The sequence below is a fragment of the Pezoporus wallicus genome, unplaced genomic scaffold (genome assembly GCF_028554395.1).
Source record: "Pezoporus wallicus isolate ANWC-B61680 ecotype Strahan unplaced genomic scaffold, APGP_CSIRO_Pwel_v1 contig_4046, whole genome shotgun sequence".
NCBI classification, from domain to species: domain Eukaryota; kingdom Metazoa; phylum Chordata; class Aves; order Psittaciformes; family Psittacidae; genus Pezoporus; species Pezoporus wallicus.
Window position 1 is genome coordinate 72190 of NW_026638285.1, and position 20001 is coordinate 92190.

General features: G+C 39.0%; 2 protein-coding genes across 4 annotated transcripts in view; one reads left to right on the top strand and one right to left on the bottom strand.

Annotated features, from left to right (window-relative positions):
- Positions 1 to 13870, top strand: part of TMEM204 (transmembrane protein 204) — a 28161-nt gene extending 14291 nt beyond the window's left edge. Inside the window, exon 3 of the mRNA XM_057410276.1 lies at positions 12454 to 13870. Within this exon, the coding sequence (XP_057266259.1) occupies positions 12454 to 12698 (245 nt within the window). The 3' untranslated portion in view covers positions 12699 to 13870. The remainder of the gene's footprint in view (positions 1 to 12453) is intronic.
- The window catches only part of IFT140 (intraflagellar transport 140), a 77567-nt gene that overhangs the window by 32056 nt on the left and 25510 nt on the right, over positions 1 to 20001 (bottom strand). For all 3 annotated transcript variants that reach the window (XM_057410271.1, XM_057410269.1, XM_057410270.1), the window contains 3 exons: positions 18538 to 18685; positions 16854 to 16985; positions 14886 to 15082 (listed from right to left, as the gene is read on the bottom strand). In XM_057410271.1, coding sequence (XP_057266254.1) covers positions 14886 to 15082; positions 16854 to 16985; positions 18538 to 18685 — 477 coding nt within the window. The remainder of the gene's footprint in view (positions 1 to 14885; positions 15083 to 16853; positions 16986 to 18537; positions 18686 to 20001) is intronic.

The window sequence follows — 20001 nt, forward strand, 5'->3', positions numbered from 1 at the left end:
AAGTTTTGATGTCTTGCTGAAATATGATTATTTGCTTTTAGCTAACTAAATTGTATTCAAGGACCGTCAGATGGATTTTGATAGACAGACACATCTGCAATCTAGCAAAGAAAGCTGGAGTCAATTCATAATACTAACTGCTATAAATAAAATTCCCACAGTAGCTTTCATGGACACAGACCACATACAGAAATGAATGAGGAAATGGTTTTATCACAATTCGATGTTGACAGCAGTGACAATGAACTGTAAACTTTTTGCAATAATGCCTTTCTTTACTACATAAGTCACTCATTACAGCAGAGTCCAATAATTTAAAATACCCATGCATGAAACTGTCATTAACAGAGTAGAACATCCAAGCTGCTTACAAGATCAGCTTAAAGCCATATACTGTTATTAATGTGAAGCACAGGTTATTTTTCTGTAAATTTTAAATTCAACTTTAAAAACTCAGACAATTTAGAATGGTGTAAATCTGCTGAGACCTCAGGTTTATACTGCTGCATGATCAGAATCTAGTCTTTGAATTAGGGTGCTCAGCAGTGAACACCCATTAAGGATGATGAACATCACAGCCAAACAAGAGGAGTCTCAAAGCATCTGATCCAGCCTCAAGGAGCAGAGACTCTCAAGCAGAATTCAGTGCTATCAACAGACAGATACAACCTTGCCGTAACAAGATTCCGTACAGCCTCTTCATGTACACCATGGTGTTTGCAACTCTGGATACCTTAGTTCTCCCTGATGATCGGTGTGATGCCTGCTCAATTCTTACTCCCTCCCCTTCTCCCCAGAACTTGACATGTTTGTTTTTCCCAGAGCGGAAATGCATTCTGGCCCTGTTTAGCTGTGTTGTTTCATTGACAAACAGCACAGGGGACAGCCCTGGGCCTTTCTTCTATCAGAGCTGCTAATTTTAGACTGGGATTTTTTCCTTTTTTTTTTTTTTTGTTTTTCCTGTGCTGGAGTCTGTTTTAAACACAGTCAGAGAGAGACTGAAGGGCGCCAGGATATCCCGACACAGGAGAAGGAAATGCCTGCTATTACCTGTTATGCAAGCTGAACCTTGAAATCCCCAGTGCTGTGAGGGTAGAGGGGAGGGAAGCCAGAGTCAGAATGATTAACAAAACACTAACGAGAATGGCTGAAGAAGCTGTTGAACCAAGGAGTTCATCTGCCTGTCTGTGTTCAAAAGGTGTGAAGAGATGGATCTGGCAGCACATGACAGTTACAGAGACAGACGTGCTGTATGAATCAGAGGTCTCCCAACTGTAGAAATAATTCAGTGACTCTGGTGGCTATCCCTGCCACTGCCCTCCATCCTCCTCTGTAGTTAATGCCGTATTTTCCTTCACCATCATCAGATGGTTTTCTGCCTTGCAATCAGTAACATGATACTCATTTTCCATCTCATTATCTTAATGAAGTTTTTATTTTAAACAAATTTCTTCCTGTTAGCCAGAACAACCAGCTGAAGTCTTCTGGAATGTATACTTTCAAAAAAAAAGGGAAGGAGTCATCACGTCTGCCATTATCCAATATAAAATAGACTTTTTGGAGACCTCCTTAGTTTTTCAGTGTTACATTAGCTGCTGGCTACTTGGGTAATCAAGGGCCTATCTTTCATACTGGAATATGCCAACAAAAGAGAGAACCAGTCACCTGTAGAATGAAATCTATTATTGTGCATGAAGGCTTGAGTACATGGCTCATAATCACAAAGTCAACTCACAATTTTCTTATTTTCAGTCAGAGGTTACCTATTGAAACATTATGTATGGGTTTCATCACAGTTTCCCAATGTCTGAACAAAAGTCCTTTTTGTTTTAGAAAACTAAGTGTATCAAGTATTCTCTTTGAGCCCTACCACAAGCTGGAATCACCCCTGACCCCACTGGAGCCTGCAATGATTCCAGGCTCCTCTGCTTTTCACTCCAGCCACCTGCAAAAGCATTTGACAGTCATTCAGAAAGGATGGACCTCTGACAGAAAACAAAGCCCCAGAAAGCAAAGAGGAAGGAAAGAAGAGAGGAAACAGCACTGCTCCAGAGACAGCAATGGGATTCACATAGCTCTACAACCTCACACCTCCCCATTAACAGGAAAGCGAGCTGTTTGCTTTGGAAAAGGCATGTGGTGAAAATGGAACCAGTGTTTTATCTGGAATTTTGTGTCAATGCTCAGAAATATCCCTCCAGCAGGTTTTGGGTTTTCTGGAGTTTTGATTTTTTGTTGTTGTTGTGTTTGGGTTTTTGTGTGTGTGTTTTGTTTTTTGCTTTGTTTCTTTTTTTTTTTTTCCCCCCCCCAAGGAATTGTTACAGCCTCTATGTGTTGAATATACAATGAATAACAAAGCTGACAGAAGATCAGCTGGAAAGGGAAGTTCATACTAACAGGGTAGGGAAGAAAGAGCACTTCAGAGAAAACTGAACTACTACAAGCAGTAACCTGCCAGACTGTATCAGACCTGAAGGGACTCCAGCCAAGTCTCCAACCTTGTACAATGGTGATTATCACAGACTTTAGGGTGAAATGTTTGAAACATGATGGGGAAAATCCAGGATACAATATCCCTTACATTAGATCTCACCCAAGTTTCTGAAAGTCCAAGACTGGAATAAACCTGAATCATCATTATTAATATTCTTGCAAATCCATATTCAGCATTAAATTACTTCAGTACATCAGATCATAAAGATTAAAAAGTTCTGCATTCCTACCGAGCTTGTAATTTACAGCCAAATAAATTACAATCTCACCTCTCCTGAGTTTCAAGCATTGCATTCCAGCTTTTCCCACTGTGTTTTTCTGCTGACAGTGTGTTTCACTCCAGACCCCAACAGGTTACAGGAAATTGGAATTTACCCATACTCTCATTTCTGTGCTACTAAACTGAAATCAAACAATTGTTAGGCTATTTAACTTCTTTCTGGGTCCTACAACTTTAGATTGGTTGACTTCCAGAAAATCTCAATGCAGATAGACCAGCAAAGCAGCCATTTGGAAAATACAGCTGAAGATATCCATGGTAGCAGTGTGATTTTGATTTCTGTATTACTTCCTTCCACCTCTTTCCTTCACAACACCCTCAAGCCAGATCTGTTCCAAGACGGAATCTATGGAGCTGTAAACCTAATACTTCCTGAAAATGAAGCAAATAAATGAGATACTGTAAATAACCTAAAAATCATATCAAAGAGAGAGAACTTAACTGCTTAATTTGTACTAAATGTTTTCATTAATTCTCATTTTTATTTCACCTCAGTGCCAAACTTGCTTGTTCTTTATGTGGAATGCAAACCTAACAATAAAGTGATTTTTTTTTCACACATTTGCAAAGATCTTAAAATACAAAAGCCTATCCCACTTGGGTTGACTGAAATGGTTGAGGTGAGCAGCTGAACCAGCAAACTGCATGGGTGGTAGCTCAAAGAGTACATTGAACACAACTGACCTGTGTATATTCTTCATGCCTGAATATTGATACATGAGTAGCAGATGATTTGTTGTGGTATCTCAATGTCAAGGGAACATATTCTAATGAGAAATATGGTAACAAATATATCCCCTGATAAATATCATTTGGATGTGCAAGTACAAGGAACATCTTTTATGACAGACACAGCATTAGAAATAGTGGAGTTATGCGCATAGAAATGCGTGAAATGAAAAATTCTTCAACTCAAATATTCACTTCATTGCTTACGGACATGCATATTACACATACACGGAGGTGTCTCCTAGCTAGATCCCCAGGTACACAACTCTTTGATGCATCAGGAGATGGACACAGCACTTGAAAAACAGAAGTAGATGACCACTGAAGCTTCCAGGAGGCTCACTTGTCAGCACAAGCTGTTTTTTCTCAGGATGACTAGAGCTCTTACCTCTGTCTAATAGAGTTTACTGCCACCAAAAGCAGAGCTTGCTTTGACTCCAGCTGAATCGAGGTGCTAAGTGATGTTTGCTGCTGACTTTCTGGGTGAAAGTCTGCACATTTATCCTTATGTAAACAGCTGCCCACCAAGAATTATGCCTTATGCACAGGGAATCCTTTTCAGCCTTCAGTTCAAGGACTGCCATAATTTCTAAGTCAACCTCTAAAAGGTAACAAAGAAAAGCAAGTTCACTGTCAGTAGACTTGTTAAATAGTGCCCTACAACTCCCTTTGAAGATTTCCAACTAACATAAAGTAGAACTCACTGCCTTACACTGACTAAATTTCACAACTTATCAGGCTAAAGACAAAAGTGGAAAGCCATTGTAATTCAGTGGTGAAAAGTGAAAGACAAGAGGGTCATACTGCCCCTGAGAAGGCTGGTCTATGTAATATGCATGTTCATAAGCAATTAAGTGAATATTTGAGTTGAAGAACTTGTCATTTCACACACCTCTTTCTGCATTCTAAGAGATGTTATGTTCTACCAAAATATTTGGAAGGAAATTTTTATCGTACTCAACAATGTACCACTGAAAACTCAAAGGCCACTCAAGCCTCCACAGCATTTAAACCAAGCCAGCACATTTCTGCAGCTTCAGCCTAGTACTACAACTAAGAGATCACAACTACTACACAACTGTAGGGGCCCTACAAGAAACCTGGAAAAGGGCTTTGGACAATGGCTTGTAGGGACAGGACAAGGAGGAATGGCATTAACCTAAGAGAGGGGAGACTGATATGAGATCTTAGGCAGAAGCTCTTCCCTGTGAGGGTGGTGAAGTGCTGGGCACAGGTTGCCCACTGAATTTGTGGCTGCCCCATCCCTGGCAGTGTTCAAGGCCAGGTTGGACGGGGCTTGGAGTAACCTAGCCTAGTGGAAAGTGTCCCTGCCTGTAGCAGGGGGTTGGAACTGGATGAGCTTTTAAGGTCTGTTCCAGCCCAAAGCAGTCTGGGATTCTGTGATTTTATGATTACAGAAGCTCCACATTTGCCTCACACTGTAGCAACTCTTTTTTGTGCCAAGATGACACAGGAAAAGGTGTTAATTGAGTAATCATTTACATAAGTCCTATAGCAATCGCACTTAGGGAATCTATCTCACTGTGAGAATGAGTTGAGTTCCTACAAGCAGCTTATTCAGGCTTGTGGTTCACTGCAGCTAAATCATTCCCTGTAAATGTTTATGGGGTATGTAGAAAGGGGGTGAAAAATTTCTCCTTCCTGTTTGCAGTTCTGCTGCAAAGGCATGGGTTGTCAACTCCCAGCAGTCTGGCTGCTCTGTTTTCCTTCTTCTCCCTCTTCCTGGCAGCAAAAGTCATCCTAGAGGACAAGCTGTAAAGAGGAGATTTATAACTTCCAATATAGACTCTCTACCAACCTAGAAAAAAAAAAACATAGTGTAGATTTCAACTGCACTATCAATGTATTAATAAAAAGGAGGAATTTGAATCAAGGGGTATCTAAAAAGAAAACAATCCAAACAAAACTATCACTGAAGTAAAAAAGTGCCTATGAGAGTTCTTTTAAAATGGTAAAAATCTGTACATGGCTTACAGCCAGCTATAGTCAAACAGGAAATTCAGTATACAGATCTGAAACGTAAGTTCAAAAAGTAACATTTTCCCAACCCACCCTCATTCACAGTCAATGCTGTCCCAATCAAAAGTCTTCCTAGTGAATTCATTATCTGTTTCTTTCCCCAATGAGAAAGCCCCCCCCCCCCAGCCAGACTTATTTTGCTACAGATGGGAAACAACTAGAGATAAACAGCAGCTCTATGGGAAAATAAAGTACTTTAAGTAATATCATCAGGATTTTTAGTAAAGATGTGGCCTCTGCCCAGACTCCAGACAATACACAATAAAATGATCTGGAATTGACTGATGTACATAATTAAATTAATTCAAGGAAATTCAGCTATGCATCTGAAAGTCTTGTCATTGTTACAAAACAGACATGAAAGCAAACCAGATGAAAATCTTTAATATTTTCATAACTAAATTTAAGGAAATATTTCCCATTGCAGACCTTTTCAAACTGTATCATAAATTAAGAGATCGAGAAGACTGATGGCAAGCAGAAGAATTTTCTGGTTATTTTTAGGAGAGTTACCCACGGGAAATAGTCTGGAAAGCTAACTGTCTCCCTTCAGGTATTTTATTGGAATACTGAAACTAAATTCAATGTCACAAATGTCTTTTAAAAAGTGAAAAGTCACCACAGTAAGTTTCTGTCATGGAGACAGAAGCTATTCTTATTACAAGGTTAATTTTTATAGGTACTTCTAATTGGTCCGCATACCATCCGAAGCCAAGTTCTGCACTGGTATATTTACATTAAAACTGAGTCAAACACATATTACACAAGCATCAATAGGAGTAGAATTCCAGCACCATTTTTCTTAAATGCTCATAAAAGTGATAAACTAATTGAATACTCAACAGTATTCAAAGGCACCAAATTAAAATGTTGTCAAAGATAACACAGTGAAAGCAGTAAGCAAAACTGGAGATACCAATATCATGAAAATGCTCTGCTTTACCTATCTTCTTAGTAAAAAGAAAATATTAGTCAAACTTCGGTTTCATTCTCTTTCCTTAGAGCAACTGAGTATTCCTGAATCAAAGCACAGGGGTCTGAACCCAGTGGTACAGACATAGTTTTCCGTAAGGTTCCATCCAAACTAGGAAGACACCACTCCTCCATACACTCCACATCCATATAACAAATGAATTAAAAAAAAAAAAAAAAAAATCTACTTTTCCTAAGAAAGAAGAAACTGTAAAGAAGGGCTAGGCTGGCACAACTAGAGCATTTAGTGTTTGCCCAGTCATTCAGAGAGCAGACTTGCTGCTAGATGTTTCATCTCAATTCCTAGCTGCTGAACACCACCACTGGAAGGGCAAGAAAAAATTAAGTAGCACAGTGGAACACTTTGCTTCAAGAAATCTGATTTTGCTGAAGTTGTTACAGACAAAATCCCTCTCTGGGGGGTTTCACACAACATCACCTTTACAATAGCAGTACTCAGTAAAATTTAAGTATCATTGTATATGCAAATGCAGTCTTTTTGCATCAATATGATTTCTTCACCCTTTGCCCTTTAGTTCCTACATTCATATATCCAGTATCAGGTCATGCTAATATGAAATAAGAATGCTGGAAAATGATGTTCACAGTGGCATTTTTATTCTGGAACTCATGTACACTGGCACAACTGTAAAACTAATGGTGGAAACTTGGTACAGTAATACGCTTCCAACTCTCCCCCCGCCATCATGTTTTTCTCTCTTCTAAAATGTCAGTTTCTCTTCAGCCTGCAGCAAAGTATTCTGAACAGATAATACATTCTTCACTCAAGAGCTCCAGTGACTCAATCCTGCTACCTGCCAAGCCAGGAGCTTGCAAACCCATTATCTTCCTGTTCCCCCCTGCTCAGGCAGTGGCACTGAACTGCAAAAGGACAGAAAGCCTCTTGCACAACCGGCTGCTCATCTGACCAGGCTTCAGGCAAAGGGCCTGTGAAGGGAAACAGTCTCGCTAGCATAGTTTTATTTGGGGACTTTGTTGGTGACGCAGACAGTGGGATTGAGTGCGCCCTCAGCAAGTTTGCTGATGACACCAAGCTGTGTGGTTCGGTTGATATGCTGGAGGGAAGGAATGCCATCCAGAGGGACTTCGACATGCTTGTGAGGTGGGCTGATGCCAACCTCATGAAGTTTAACCATGCCAAGTGCAAGGTCCTGCACCTGGGTCGGAGCAATCCCAGGCACAGCTACAGGTTGGGCAGAGAAGAGATTGAGAGCAGCCCTGTGGAGAAGGACTTTGGGGGTGCTGGTCGATGAGAAAATGAACATGAGCCGGCTTCAGTGTGTGCTTGCAGCCCAGAAAGCCAACTGTATCCTGGGCTGCATCAAAAGGAGCGTGACCAGCAGGTTGAAGGAGGTGATCCTGCCCCTCTACTCTGCTCTTGTGAGACCTCACCTGGAGTATTGTGTACAGTTCTGGTGTCCTCAACATTAAAAGGACATGGAACTGTTGGAACAAGTCCAGAGAAGGGCCACGAGGATGATCAGGGAACTGGAGCACCTCCCGTATGAAGACAGGCTGAGGAAGTTGGGGCTGTTCAGCCTGGAGAAGACAAGGCTGTGTGGAGACCTCATAGCAGCCTTGCAGTATCTGAAGGGGGCCTATAGGGATGCTGGAGAGGGACTCTTCATTAGAGACTGTAGTGAGACAAGGGGTAACGGGTTCAAACTTAAACAGGGGAAGTTTAGATTGGATATAAGAAGGAAATTCTTTCCTGTTAGGGTGGTGAGGCACTGGAATGGGTTGCCCAGGAAGGTTGTGAATGCTCTATCCCTGGCAGTGTTCAAGACCAGGTTGGACGAGGCCTTGGGTGATATGATTTAGCGTAAGGTGTCCCTGCCCACGGCAGGGCGGTTGGAACTAGATGATCTTAAGATCCTTTCCAACCCTACCTATTCTATGATTCTAAGATGGATGGCCTAGCATGGAAATGTGTAGCCATTTAGGACAGTAATCAGCAGTAAGTGATAAGTAAGCAAGAAAGAAAAAGCTGAGTAATTTGAGGAAAAAACAGTTTAAATAATGGAAAAGTTCCTATGGTGTTTATTAGCTTGTACTGTGCCATAAAGAAATGTATATAGACCACTGCTGCTTGCCTTAGCTAAACAAACAAAGAATGGTGCAAAACTGATGTCTAAGGAGCACAGCTCTCTCACACTTGTGCAAACCAGCTTTTCCCAGCAGGTTTGCACAAGCAGACCTGGCTTTCAGTTTAAACTAAAAGTGCTAACTATTCATACTTCCCTAAGGCAGAGATAATTATAAACAGCTGTAAACCTGCAGTGGTAAAGCACCAACCACAATTCCATACCTGGAAATTGAGCTGCAAGACATACCTGTATCAGGGTTACTCTGCATAACTGGTGTTCCTGAACCTAGCTCTTTCTGTCAAGAAAGCCTCAAATATATAATGCAAGATAAAGTGGACCTTTGTTAATATTTCTATTACAGGTACAGAGGTACCTGTAAGTGGTCACTGGTACAAACAGCTTAGTTCAAAGCTTCTCCTGCTTGAAGGTTTTGTGACTTGCATCATACTTAAAAAAGAAAATAAAAATTCACAGAAGCATAGAATGGTTAGATTTGGAAATGACCTTAAAGATCATCTGGTTTATTCTTATTTAATGCTTTTCAGATTGTCTGAGAAAGTGTGTGTGAACTGGAAAAGAATTCTGAAAGGAAAACTGATCACACACAGTTTTGTCATGTGCCAGACTCATCAGGAAGATGGGTCTCTTGATTTGTACCAGAATACCCTCCTTCTTGCAAATTTTAAACTGTAAGAAAAAGAAACAGGTAAACAACTTGGCTGTAGGAGGTGCAAGTAATCTTCTTTTCCCTGTTTCATACTTTATAAGAAAATTGGTATTTATCACCCTTTGAAAAGTAGACTGCAACCTGTGGAACAGCAAAGCACTATAGTATTTATCTGTATTACAAGATCTAAAGACCTCAAACATAGATGTAGACATAACATATTCTCCTTATAAGCGCATTACAACTCGCACGCTCTGCTCCCAGAGCTCTGAAATGCAAAACAGAGCACAGAAGTTTTATCATTTTGGTTCCACAGATGGGAACCAAGCCATCTCAGAAGAGAGTTTAAAAAAAGCTGATGTATTCCGTTATACAGTATCTGATCTCCCCCTCTCTTCTCTACCATATGCCTTAGGACAAACTGAACTTTGAGAATGACACTGGAAGTGAGGGAAAACTATTTTCTTTCTGAGCTCTGCTGCAATCTTCTTGTATGCCATTACCACTAACAATAAAGAAATAGATTAAAGTCATAAAAGACCCAGATAACACCAATCAGGAAAGTCATGAGAAGTTAAAAGCAATTCAAGGAAACATCATAGAAAAGGAAGAGCATAATTTACTGTGGCTTTGAGGACAAAAGTAGAGTTCTCTGAATGCTGAAAAAGCATGTGCAAACTTCACTGAGGATTGTGAATGCATAAGAACATTCCCACTTTCACATGGTAATGAGCTAAGCATATGACTATACAGAAAAAATAACTCCTGTGAAGAAGATCACTTGCTTTCAACAGTCTATCCAAGAATGTAGATAACATTGCCTGGCTCCAAGAGATCAGGATTTTAAAAGGTATGCATAGTCTGATATGTACCTTATGCCATACTGTCATTCAGCAGTGATTACTGAAAAAAATGAGTGAAGATTCAAGCTTAATTGGTCAAAAGCACATCTTCTACAATTTGCTATACTCAGTATATTTTTGAACAGGGGTCAAGAAACAACTTTCAAACCTGTATACTCTGAAATAATGCTAGATGACCACCTGTGTATTGGGAACTCATCTCCAACCTGGTTAACATTAGAAATAACTAATTAACATTGGAAGTAATCCTGCAGACTGAATTTGTGAGTGCTAGATCAGTGATCTCTGCAACTCAATTAAGTCAGTGTGCTCCATGTCACTACATTTTCCCCGGATGAAACTTGCTCATTTAAAACTAAGCTGAACCATTAAATAACTACTAGACTTCACTGATGAAATCAAGGTGTTATTAACTGCTGTTTTTACAATTGACTTGACAGCCTAAAACCTATGTTAGACTTTTCCCAGCAAAGGCTACTGCAGAGTGGTTAATTGCAGGAAAAAGCTACTCCTCCAGTGAGAACCTATTTCCTCTTTATATATCCTTAGGAAGAAATGCCTCACTTCAAACCCGCTTTGGTCCATGGCATCTGTGGAACAGTGTTGCCTCAGGAGGAAAAGGTGTAGCAAGCAACTGAGCTACAAACCACCTTCTAAGTAGAACCAAGAGAGCTGAGGATGCCAGATGTCTGCAGAATGAATACTCAGTTGTTGCTTGTTTCATTAGGAGGGGGATTCAGCCCTCACATTTTTAACTCCGAGAATAGTAAAAATGTCATGCCTACTTACGTAGTGATTTTTTTCATCCTATTTGTATTTCATTTTCCTCCTCTATTTTTTTTTATCTGTATATAATTAATTCCTTTTCCATTTTCACTGTATTGCTAATACTCTTTTTAGAAAGAAACCTGATACAATGCATACTCAGGATGTGCTCTTTTATGGAAAATCAAGGACCAGAGCCAGGTGTTGCACCATGTTAAAGACACAGATCTGTGGGAACAGTGCAGACAGCGTAGCTAGCTGAGAGGACAGCATGCAGCCACTGGGACCTACTTGCTCTTGCCAGTCCTTGCCCATGAAATTAAGAAGATGGTATATAGAAATCTTCTGGCTGTTTATGGGTCTTCATTTATTCTAGTCTTCCTTCATGAAGGGGTCCTTTGATCAGTGCTGTTTCTTATGTGATGGTGGTGGTTAAGGAAGTGTGTAGGAGAAAAGAGAGAGAACCTTTTGTCAGCTATAGAAGCACATTTGCCTCCTTGTATGTTTGTTTCAATCTAATCACATGTATAAATTGCTTCTCTTGAAAAGCTGAAAGTAGTTTTATTTGAGAAGAGGCACAGGAAGGCACTAATCCAGTAAAGGGCAGAAAAGTAATTGTGTGCTTATCAGCGCATTCTTCAGGCAGTCTTAGTAACATAAAAAGGAGTCAGAGATACAGATTCTGCCCCTTGTTCTAATATGGGCCTCCTGCATGGCCCACCTCCCCCACCTCATCTCTGAAATAACACTATTTACCAGTGTTGTCTACCAAAAAGAATGTGGAAAATATTTTTTTTTTTGCAAATCTCATTGCCTATCATCTCCAGCCAGAAGTCTCAAGTGCAGTGTTATCACTCTAATATTACTTACCTTTTAGGGAACGTACTACTGTGCTTAAGGTTAGGGAGGGAATGTAAACCTTGCCTTTGGCAGCTTCTGGAGGAATAATATTGCTCCTGGCCCATAACAGTATTTTCTGGCATAGAAAAAGTAGGACCATAAAGTCCCATTTATTTCACCTTCCACTTTTTTAAGCCTCTGTACATTTCTTTTATTATTTCTGTAAGATAATTAGCTATTCATCATTTTCGCAGTTTACAATAGCAGCCTGCCTTATATAAACATTTTTAAATTTCAGAATAAGTGTACCATATTCTGAATAAAAGATTTTCATTATTAATATTATTAATATACCAGTTTTCTGTGCTGGCAACAGAAATAAGGACATCTGTGTGAGACAAGAGGATGGGAAAAAAAAACCACCACATGAAATACAGCTAAGTGGGTGTAAGAAATTTAAATCAGAGAGAACAGATTTAAACCTGACATTGAGACTCCATTTAGGCACCCAGCCTTTGCATAAATCATATATATATATGTATCATGCCCACATATGCCTTCAGGAGAACACATACACACATCATAGTAGGGATGGAAAGGCTTTACAGACTCAGAATTGTTGGCCTGTGGCCTCTTGCCACTATAGAAATTCAAGAGAATAACTCACTAAAAGTAATTCTCACATTCTCCCTGCAGGTTTTGTTCTGGTCATCGGACTAGTGACTTTCTACCGCATCGGACCATACACCAACCTCTCTTGGTCTTGCTATCTAAACATTGTAGCCTGCCTTTTGGCCACGCTGGCAGCTGCCATTCTCATTTGGAACATCCTTCACAGGCGTGAGGACTGCATGGCACCCCGGGTCATTGTCATTAGCCGTACCCTGACAGCACGGTTTCGCCGTGGGATGGAAAATGACTATGTTGAGTCCCCGTGCTGAAAGCATGGACTTGAAAGGGGAAAGATCTCCAAGGAGATCTGCACTGAAGTTGTCTTCTATAAATATATGCTATAATTTAAAATTAAGGGTTGAAAGACATCACAAAGCTCTCTCTTGTGAGCAGAGGCCCTCAATTATTACTTGGATGGGCTCCATCTATATACCTATGTATAAAACACATAATTTTATATATATTATATTGCCCTCTCCCTCTGCTATACAGCACAGAATGCTGGATTGTCAGAATCCTGACAGAGCAGCACAGCTACATGTCATCAGGGTCAGCTGTAGCAGATGTATAGTGTAAGAAATGAGAATACAGAAAAGAGGCAACCAAACATGTTTTCTCTGTCTGCATAAAGTTATCCTAATAATATGAAAAAGCCTATAGGAGACCAGTGACAACAGCTTTGGCAATCTAAGAAAGCAGAAAACTCACTATAGAATAAGCGATGATTTTAACAGCTATTTAAGTTTCATGAATCTTCAATCCTTCCATCCACCTCTCTTCAAGGAACTTCTCATCAGCTGCAGCACCTGCTCTGCAGCCATAGCGTAGCCCAGACAGTAAGAAGCAAGAGCAACTCTAACCATGCTAATTGCAAAGAACGCAGAAGAAATAAGTTGCAGTTTTTCAGACATTAGTTTTGTATCCTGATACAAAGATTTGAGTTTCTCCTCTATGTAAACAGACATGCCATTAAAAATGAAGAGGATACACAGCTAGGACTAGCCATACACGTTACTGAAATGTCTACTTCAGTGTTACAAGGCTAAATATCTACAGAAGAAGGACTCCCTAATAATCACAGATACTATTAACTTGAATTATTGTAAATGATTATTAAGAACAGATATTTCACCCCAAATTGATTTATTTTCTTCTCAGCTAGCTTTAACATTTGCTGTGACGTTTTCAGATTAGAGTGCTATGTCAGGACACCTAATTTTGCCCGCGTAACACTGGAGGATGTAACTGCCTCCCAGGAACCCAAATTGGAGACTAAGACACACATACAGGATTAAGCATCAGATTTAAGACGGACCTGCCTGGTAACTTAATACGGGAATGAAATGAGAATAATTAATACCTATGGAATTAGGCTTAATGTTTATCAGCCTGACCCTGCACATGGGCTCACAGCAGTCATGTGCATGTAACTTTCAGGGAGTGAAAAAAAAAAACAAAACAAAAAAACAAAACAGGACAAAAATTATTGTGCAGAAGTACTTAGGATACAGCAACAAGACACAATGACAGATGTTTAAAAACTCTAAGGATGCTACTCTGAGCAGTTACAGAGAGGTTTGAAAGACCACGAGCTGTGAATGCTACACATTCTTTAGGACTGCTGTGTCACTCCCAGCTGAGTATGCTGCTTTTCTCCCTTATCTTTATTTCCACAATACTTTTCCACACTTTGTCAAATGTGATCATCAAGCTGGCTCTTGAGTTCTGTTCTGCACTCAGTTCTGATGTAATAAGAAACTCAACCCCAACTTCTGCTCTGCACCATGTTCAAAGTGAGCAACACTCTGCAGAGACTGATGCTCTGGAGCAATGTTTTAGTCTATTGGGGCAGAATGCCACAAAGCTGACAAGAGTTTCTTCTAGCAGTAGGTTTGTAAAAACCAACTAAGATTTGTATTCATTTGCCTGCATTACTCTCTGGAAAATATTTTCTAGAAATAATATGCTACAATTAATTGCAGGGTTTTTGAAAAATAAAATAATGGAGTATTTAAAAGACAATATATTATTTCTTCTAATATTGCAATATCATATTATAGTAATGTACATTTAATTTTAAAAATCAGCTATGTGGTTGGTAAATTGTAATACTCGGTATTACTGTGATTATGTTAGGTGTATAAATAAAGTCGTGAATGTTTAGTTTCTTCTAGTGATAACGAGATTTTTGCAGAGACACAGAAAGGTGGCTGCTAATTATCAAGCGTTTTTTCCTGTTTAGGAAAAAAGCACCCACAGAACTTGCAACATCTTTTAGGCAAAGAATCATCAGAAAATATATTAAAATGGTGTAAGACAAAGAGGCTTCATCTTCTTAGAAACAAAAGGGAGAATGAAGTCAGAAAGAAAAAATATAAGGAGAATTTAGGAGGATCAAAACTTCCTACAAACGCTTAACAAAAATAAACTGTACCCATACACACAAATATTTATACCTTTTTATCAGCTTGATGGATTTGAAGGCTTCATCCATGTCACCAGCAGTCAGATAGAAACTGAAGTTTAGCATGGCATCCCGGGTGGGTTTATCACAATCTCCTAATCCAATGAAATCTCTCATGGGTCTTCTTGCAACCATCTGAGAGACCTCTATTGAACCAGACTTTGCTTGTCCTTTCTCAGCTTCTCCCAGCTAAAATGAGAATGTTATCATTTAGATATCAAGTAGGTTGAAAGTTACTCCTTTTTGTAATGTCATAAATTACATGATTTCCACTAAAGTCCAAGTTTTATATTTCTGCAGGACCATGATCAATAGTGACAACAGTTTCAATGTTTCAGAACTTCCTAGAAAATGACCCAAAATATTGAGTGTCATAAAAGAGAATGGTGCATCATAACAATCACAGTATTTCAGGGATAGTTTGCAGACTGGTAAAATACCACGGGAGAGACAGCCTCCTATTATTATAGTCATAATTATATTTTTTCCCATGTATGATTATTATTAACACAATAGCACCTATTATTTTAAATTCCCAGAAGAGACATTATAATGAATAAGGAGAAACCCTGGAATGAAACTCGGTCAAAAGAACTGGTTGTGTCAACTCGATTTGCTGTATTTAAATCAGACTCTGTTCATATACTAAATCATGTTTCCAAAATGAGTTATTTATAACAAGTACTTTAGTCACTAAGACACAGGAACCTAATGAGGGAAGAAAATGGAAACAGAAAAGCAGAGAATTAAGGATCAAAATAATGCAGATAATTACAGGTTTATAAATACATCCCCTCCGAAAAAACAACTAACAGCATCAATAATCCACGCAGAGTTTAAAAAAAAAAAAAAAAAGAGTCATAATATTGAAGAAAAATGGCATGAGACATGATGGGGGGGAAGCATTAAAAGAATAGGAAATGTAGCAGATCACCTTTGACTTTTTAAATTAAGAGAAAAAGGAAAGTAAAATGTAGTGCAACTCTAAAAGCTAGATCTGCACAGGAAGAATGACAAGAGTCAGTTCTTTGGAAGGGGGCTAAATTGCACAGTACTGCTCTGAATCTAGATATATTAAGCAGATAAACATCTAGACATATTCTCCCTGTTTAACACTGCTCTTAAACTACATGAAATTAGATTGATATGATCATATCGGTCTGTCTTATTCAGGAGATACAGAGGATTAGAAGTCTTGTTAATATTAAGTTCCTGCTGATCTAACAAAAATAAATGCCCCGGTAAGCTCCCCCTACTAGAAGGCAGCAGTGAAAATCATCATCTTAACAGGCACTAATAAACTCAGATCAGATCTTAACCAGAAACCCAATTTGTAGGCTTCATTTCTTCCAGTATCCATGGAATTAAGCATGGCATTATTTACATAAGTTGCAAACAATTTCGGATTCATATTCAAGTTTAAGAAGTTAAAGCATGCATTCCTGGTATTTGTAGCACATTTGGTGCTAGAGCAAATGCTGTAGGCATTTGGTGATAGAGCAAAATGAGTATTCTTGCTCTCTCTGGTATTCTGTGGGGGTTAAGCTCCATTCCAAAAAGGAAATGGGTTGCTTCTGCTAAAGCCAGTAGGAAATGCCCCCTCCTGCCTACGTAAAGTTCACACACACACACACCCCCCTTGCAAGAGGCACGGTGACTATACAGAGTAGAAGAGAATTGTTTCACATCCCTTTTTTCGTTACATTTCCTGGTAATTACTGTGTCTCCTGTGCTTGTTCATCACATCCAGTTTGCAATACCCATGAAAAGCCAATTCAGTGCAACTTCCACAATACTGCAAAGTACGCCCACATGAGAGGTATCTTTATGTCATTTCTACAGGTGATGCAGGAACTGCCATTGTAGTTGCTCTACTTATCCCAGACTCCATTTGGTTAAGTTTGATCCCTGTGAAGTCTGCACTTATGGGAAGGGCAGGAATTGTGAAAGATTTCCTCACCTTTTTTGCAAAGTAATAATGGGGCACCTCTACGCCCAGAAGAACCTGGTAGGATGAAGGCAACAGGAAACTGTCCTGAAGCAAAAAGCCATGCTCTTCAGTACTGAAGAATGATAAAATCCAAACATCCATCTGGAAAAGGAAGCAAAGCCTTGTTTTGTTTTTATGCTGCAATATCCTTTTTCAATTTGTTTTTATTTTCCATATTCACTTGGCAGAACCTCCTCTTGAAAATAATATGACATATACATTCACACACACACATAGGCTGGAGAGGGCAGAGCTACACACTTCCTCTCCAGAGTAAGTAGCTAATGACTCATTGTACAATACAGACTGTGTTCCTACTGCAAAGGGACCTCCATCTCTGCCTTTCAGGAACCAACTTCACCACTATGAAGAGGGAAATCCCTGCTGCTGCTTTAGAAGTCTCTCTGACAGATCTGACTCAGGGCAAAGAAATAGTCCCAATTGCTTTCAACAATTTTTTTTTGTTTTTTAATTAATATTATGTTATTTCTATCATAATTTTAGCAGTTCACTGACTGGTTTAAGTTTCCAGGGAATATACCAGCCATTCAAAAAAGTTTCTTTAACAGCTTAAATGTTGACCTGACTCAAGTCAAAATGAAGTATTTACTTCCAGATGAGGTTCTCATTTCTTAAAGGATAAACACACAGTTAAAAGTCCCTTTGAATAAAGCCAAAAAGTAAGTTACGCTCTTTTCATATAATTTTATTTTTCAATTTTATGCAGAAGCCAAATATTTTTTCTTGCTTATATTAAGATTATTAGGCTGAAGTGTTCTTTTCTTTCTGGAATATCTTAGCAAAGCCTTTAAGGACATCCCTATTCCATTCCTCCTTTCTATATTGATCTTCCCATGATTTTTCTAAGGTCATTTCAACCAACAAAAGAAACAAAGAGCTTTCTCTTTCCTATTGGAGGAGGTTTAACTAAAATCATGCATGAATCAGAAAACTTTATATCAACATGGATGTCTCAAATCAACAGAGCATTTATGAAGAACAGGCAGTTCTGTTCAGATAAAATGGTAAGGACCACTGCAAGCATGTTAGCAGGGAACATGGGGAAGAATTGTTGGTCTTATGAAAGAAATAATTGATTAGATCATTTGTGATCAATAAAAATTAAATCTTTTTTCTAATGTAAAAAGGACTGTAAAGGAAATTTGGAAACTACCATAAAAATGTACAATGTCTGTCCAGAAAAGCAGAAGATGGTAAGAACTGGGTGGGAAAAGTGTACTTCACTGTTCACCTGAATGGTAGGGTCCCTGTTACTCTATTAAATTAATTATTGCTGCTAAAATATGCATTATTTAAAAAAAAAAAAGAGAGTAAGTATCAAACCTCTAGATAATTAACTCACCAAAAATGTCACCTGAAAAACTGTAGGCCTGATAGAGTCTTGCATTTATGATCATTCTCAAAATCACCTCCTTTTCTTTGTATGCAAGCTAGGGTTAAATCAGAGAGCTGAGGTACAGAAAGCTGTGCCTGAAGCCACAGACACCAAACACATAGTTTCACTGCTCTTTTTTGTACAATATAATGTATACTATGTACTCCCACACCCTTAATGAAGGACCAATGACTTATTACTCGGACAGGGAGAACTCCATGTAAAGCAAGGTCAAACAAAAAAACAAAAAGACCATACTGTGCTTTCTGTCTGTTTTTTCTTCTGCTCTGGAGACTCTAGGCCTGTTTCAAGAATTGCTTCACATACGAAAAGTCTTGATTCACTCTGGTCCCAGAAATGGCAAGCAGGGATGTGATTGTGCAACTCTGGATACTCCACAACAGACCTATCAAAAGATGAAAAAAATGTAGAAAGCGAGAAAGCGAAATAATTCCAGCCCATTCAGTGCATGAATGTAAATAAAGGACTAACCAAAGGATAATTTTTCAGATGACCATCAGTTACCTCTGCATTGTAACATTAACCATATATATCTTCCTGACTCGTTACATTTTATACATGTCAATGCTTCTTTTAATTTGTTCTGTATAGATTAACCATGACTATATAACATAAAGCATTTCAGTAGAAAAAAGATGGCACTACCACAAATACAAATAGACACTCAAAATCTGCATCCACTGAAACTACGTGTCCTACAGAAATACTTGAACATCCTTCAAACAATCTATCTGACTGTTACTGGTGTAGGTACTGTAACATGAGGACTACCTCAGCTCTGTCTTCTTCTGGGTTTTAGAGTGCTTATTGCCAGCACTGCTAGAAATGCCCAGCCAGGCATTAAAAGAGAGCTTGAATACACTGATGTGCATTTAGATAACCAGTAGAGTTTCTGGTATGTTCACATGGGATTTGTCACATTCATATCCAGTTAAACACTGGTCATAAGAGGTCACAACTAGACAACTGTAATTAAGTTGACGGGGGAAAAAAGTATATTTGCAGGCAACAGAGCTCTCTCTGAGAGCTCAGCAAAGAGATCTGGGCATGCAGCACAATCAATGCTTTGAACTGCTGAACTTCGCAGTGTGGAGGGGAACTCCAGAGTTCTATACAGAACCAGACTGTTTTAACAATGGCTTAGAATCCTTATGACAAAATACAGACTATAAACAGGTGTCAAATTTTAAAAATAAAGACATAATATTTTTCTTATTTGCTGTCACCACTGAAGGGTGGACTTTGTGGAGAGGACTGAAGTAGGGCTGGAAGACAAATTAAGGAAAAGATCCAAAGGGATGCAGAAATATACCATGTCCTTTCCATGCCATGAATTCAAACTAAATTACTTGCAAACTGAAAAACAGGATTTGCGTAAAAAAAATAGGGAGTGTTTAGATTCTGCTTCAGGAGAGAGAGAGCAGGGGAAGAAGTGTAGATTATTATTATTTTCTGCTGAGTGTACTCCAATTTCAAGATACTCTAAAATGAAGCACAGATAAATGGATTACTCATACCAGCACCATCCAGCATTCAACTATCTGTGAAAAAGCATCACTAGCTCCTGGTGGCCTCTGCTGGGCTACACAGGATACTACACTTGAAAACAACTTCCTCACTACTCATTATTTCACTATTTGCATGACTGACCAAGACATAAGGCAGTGTTCTTAGCTTTTGATGAGCTGGGTAGTTTCTTCT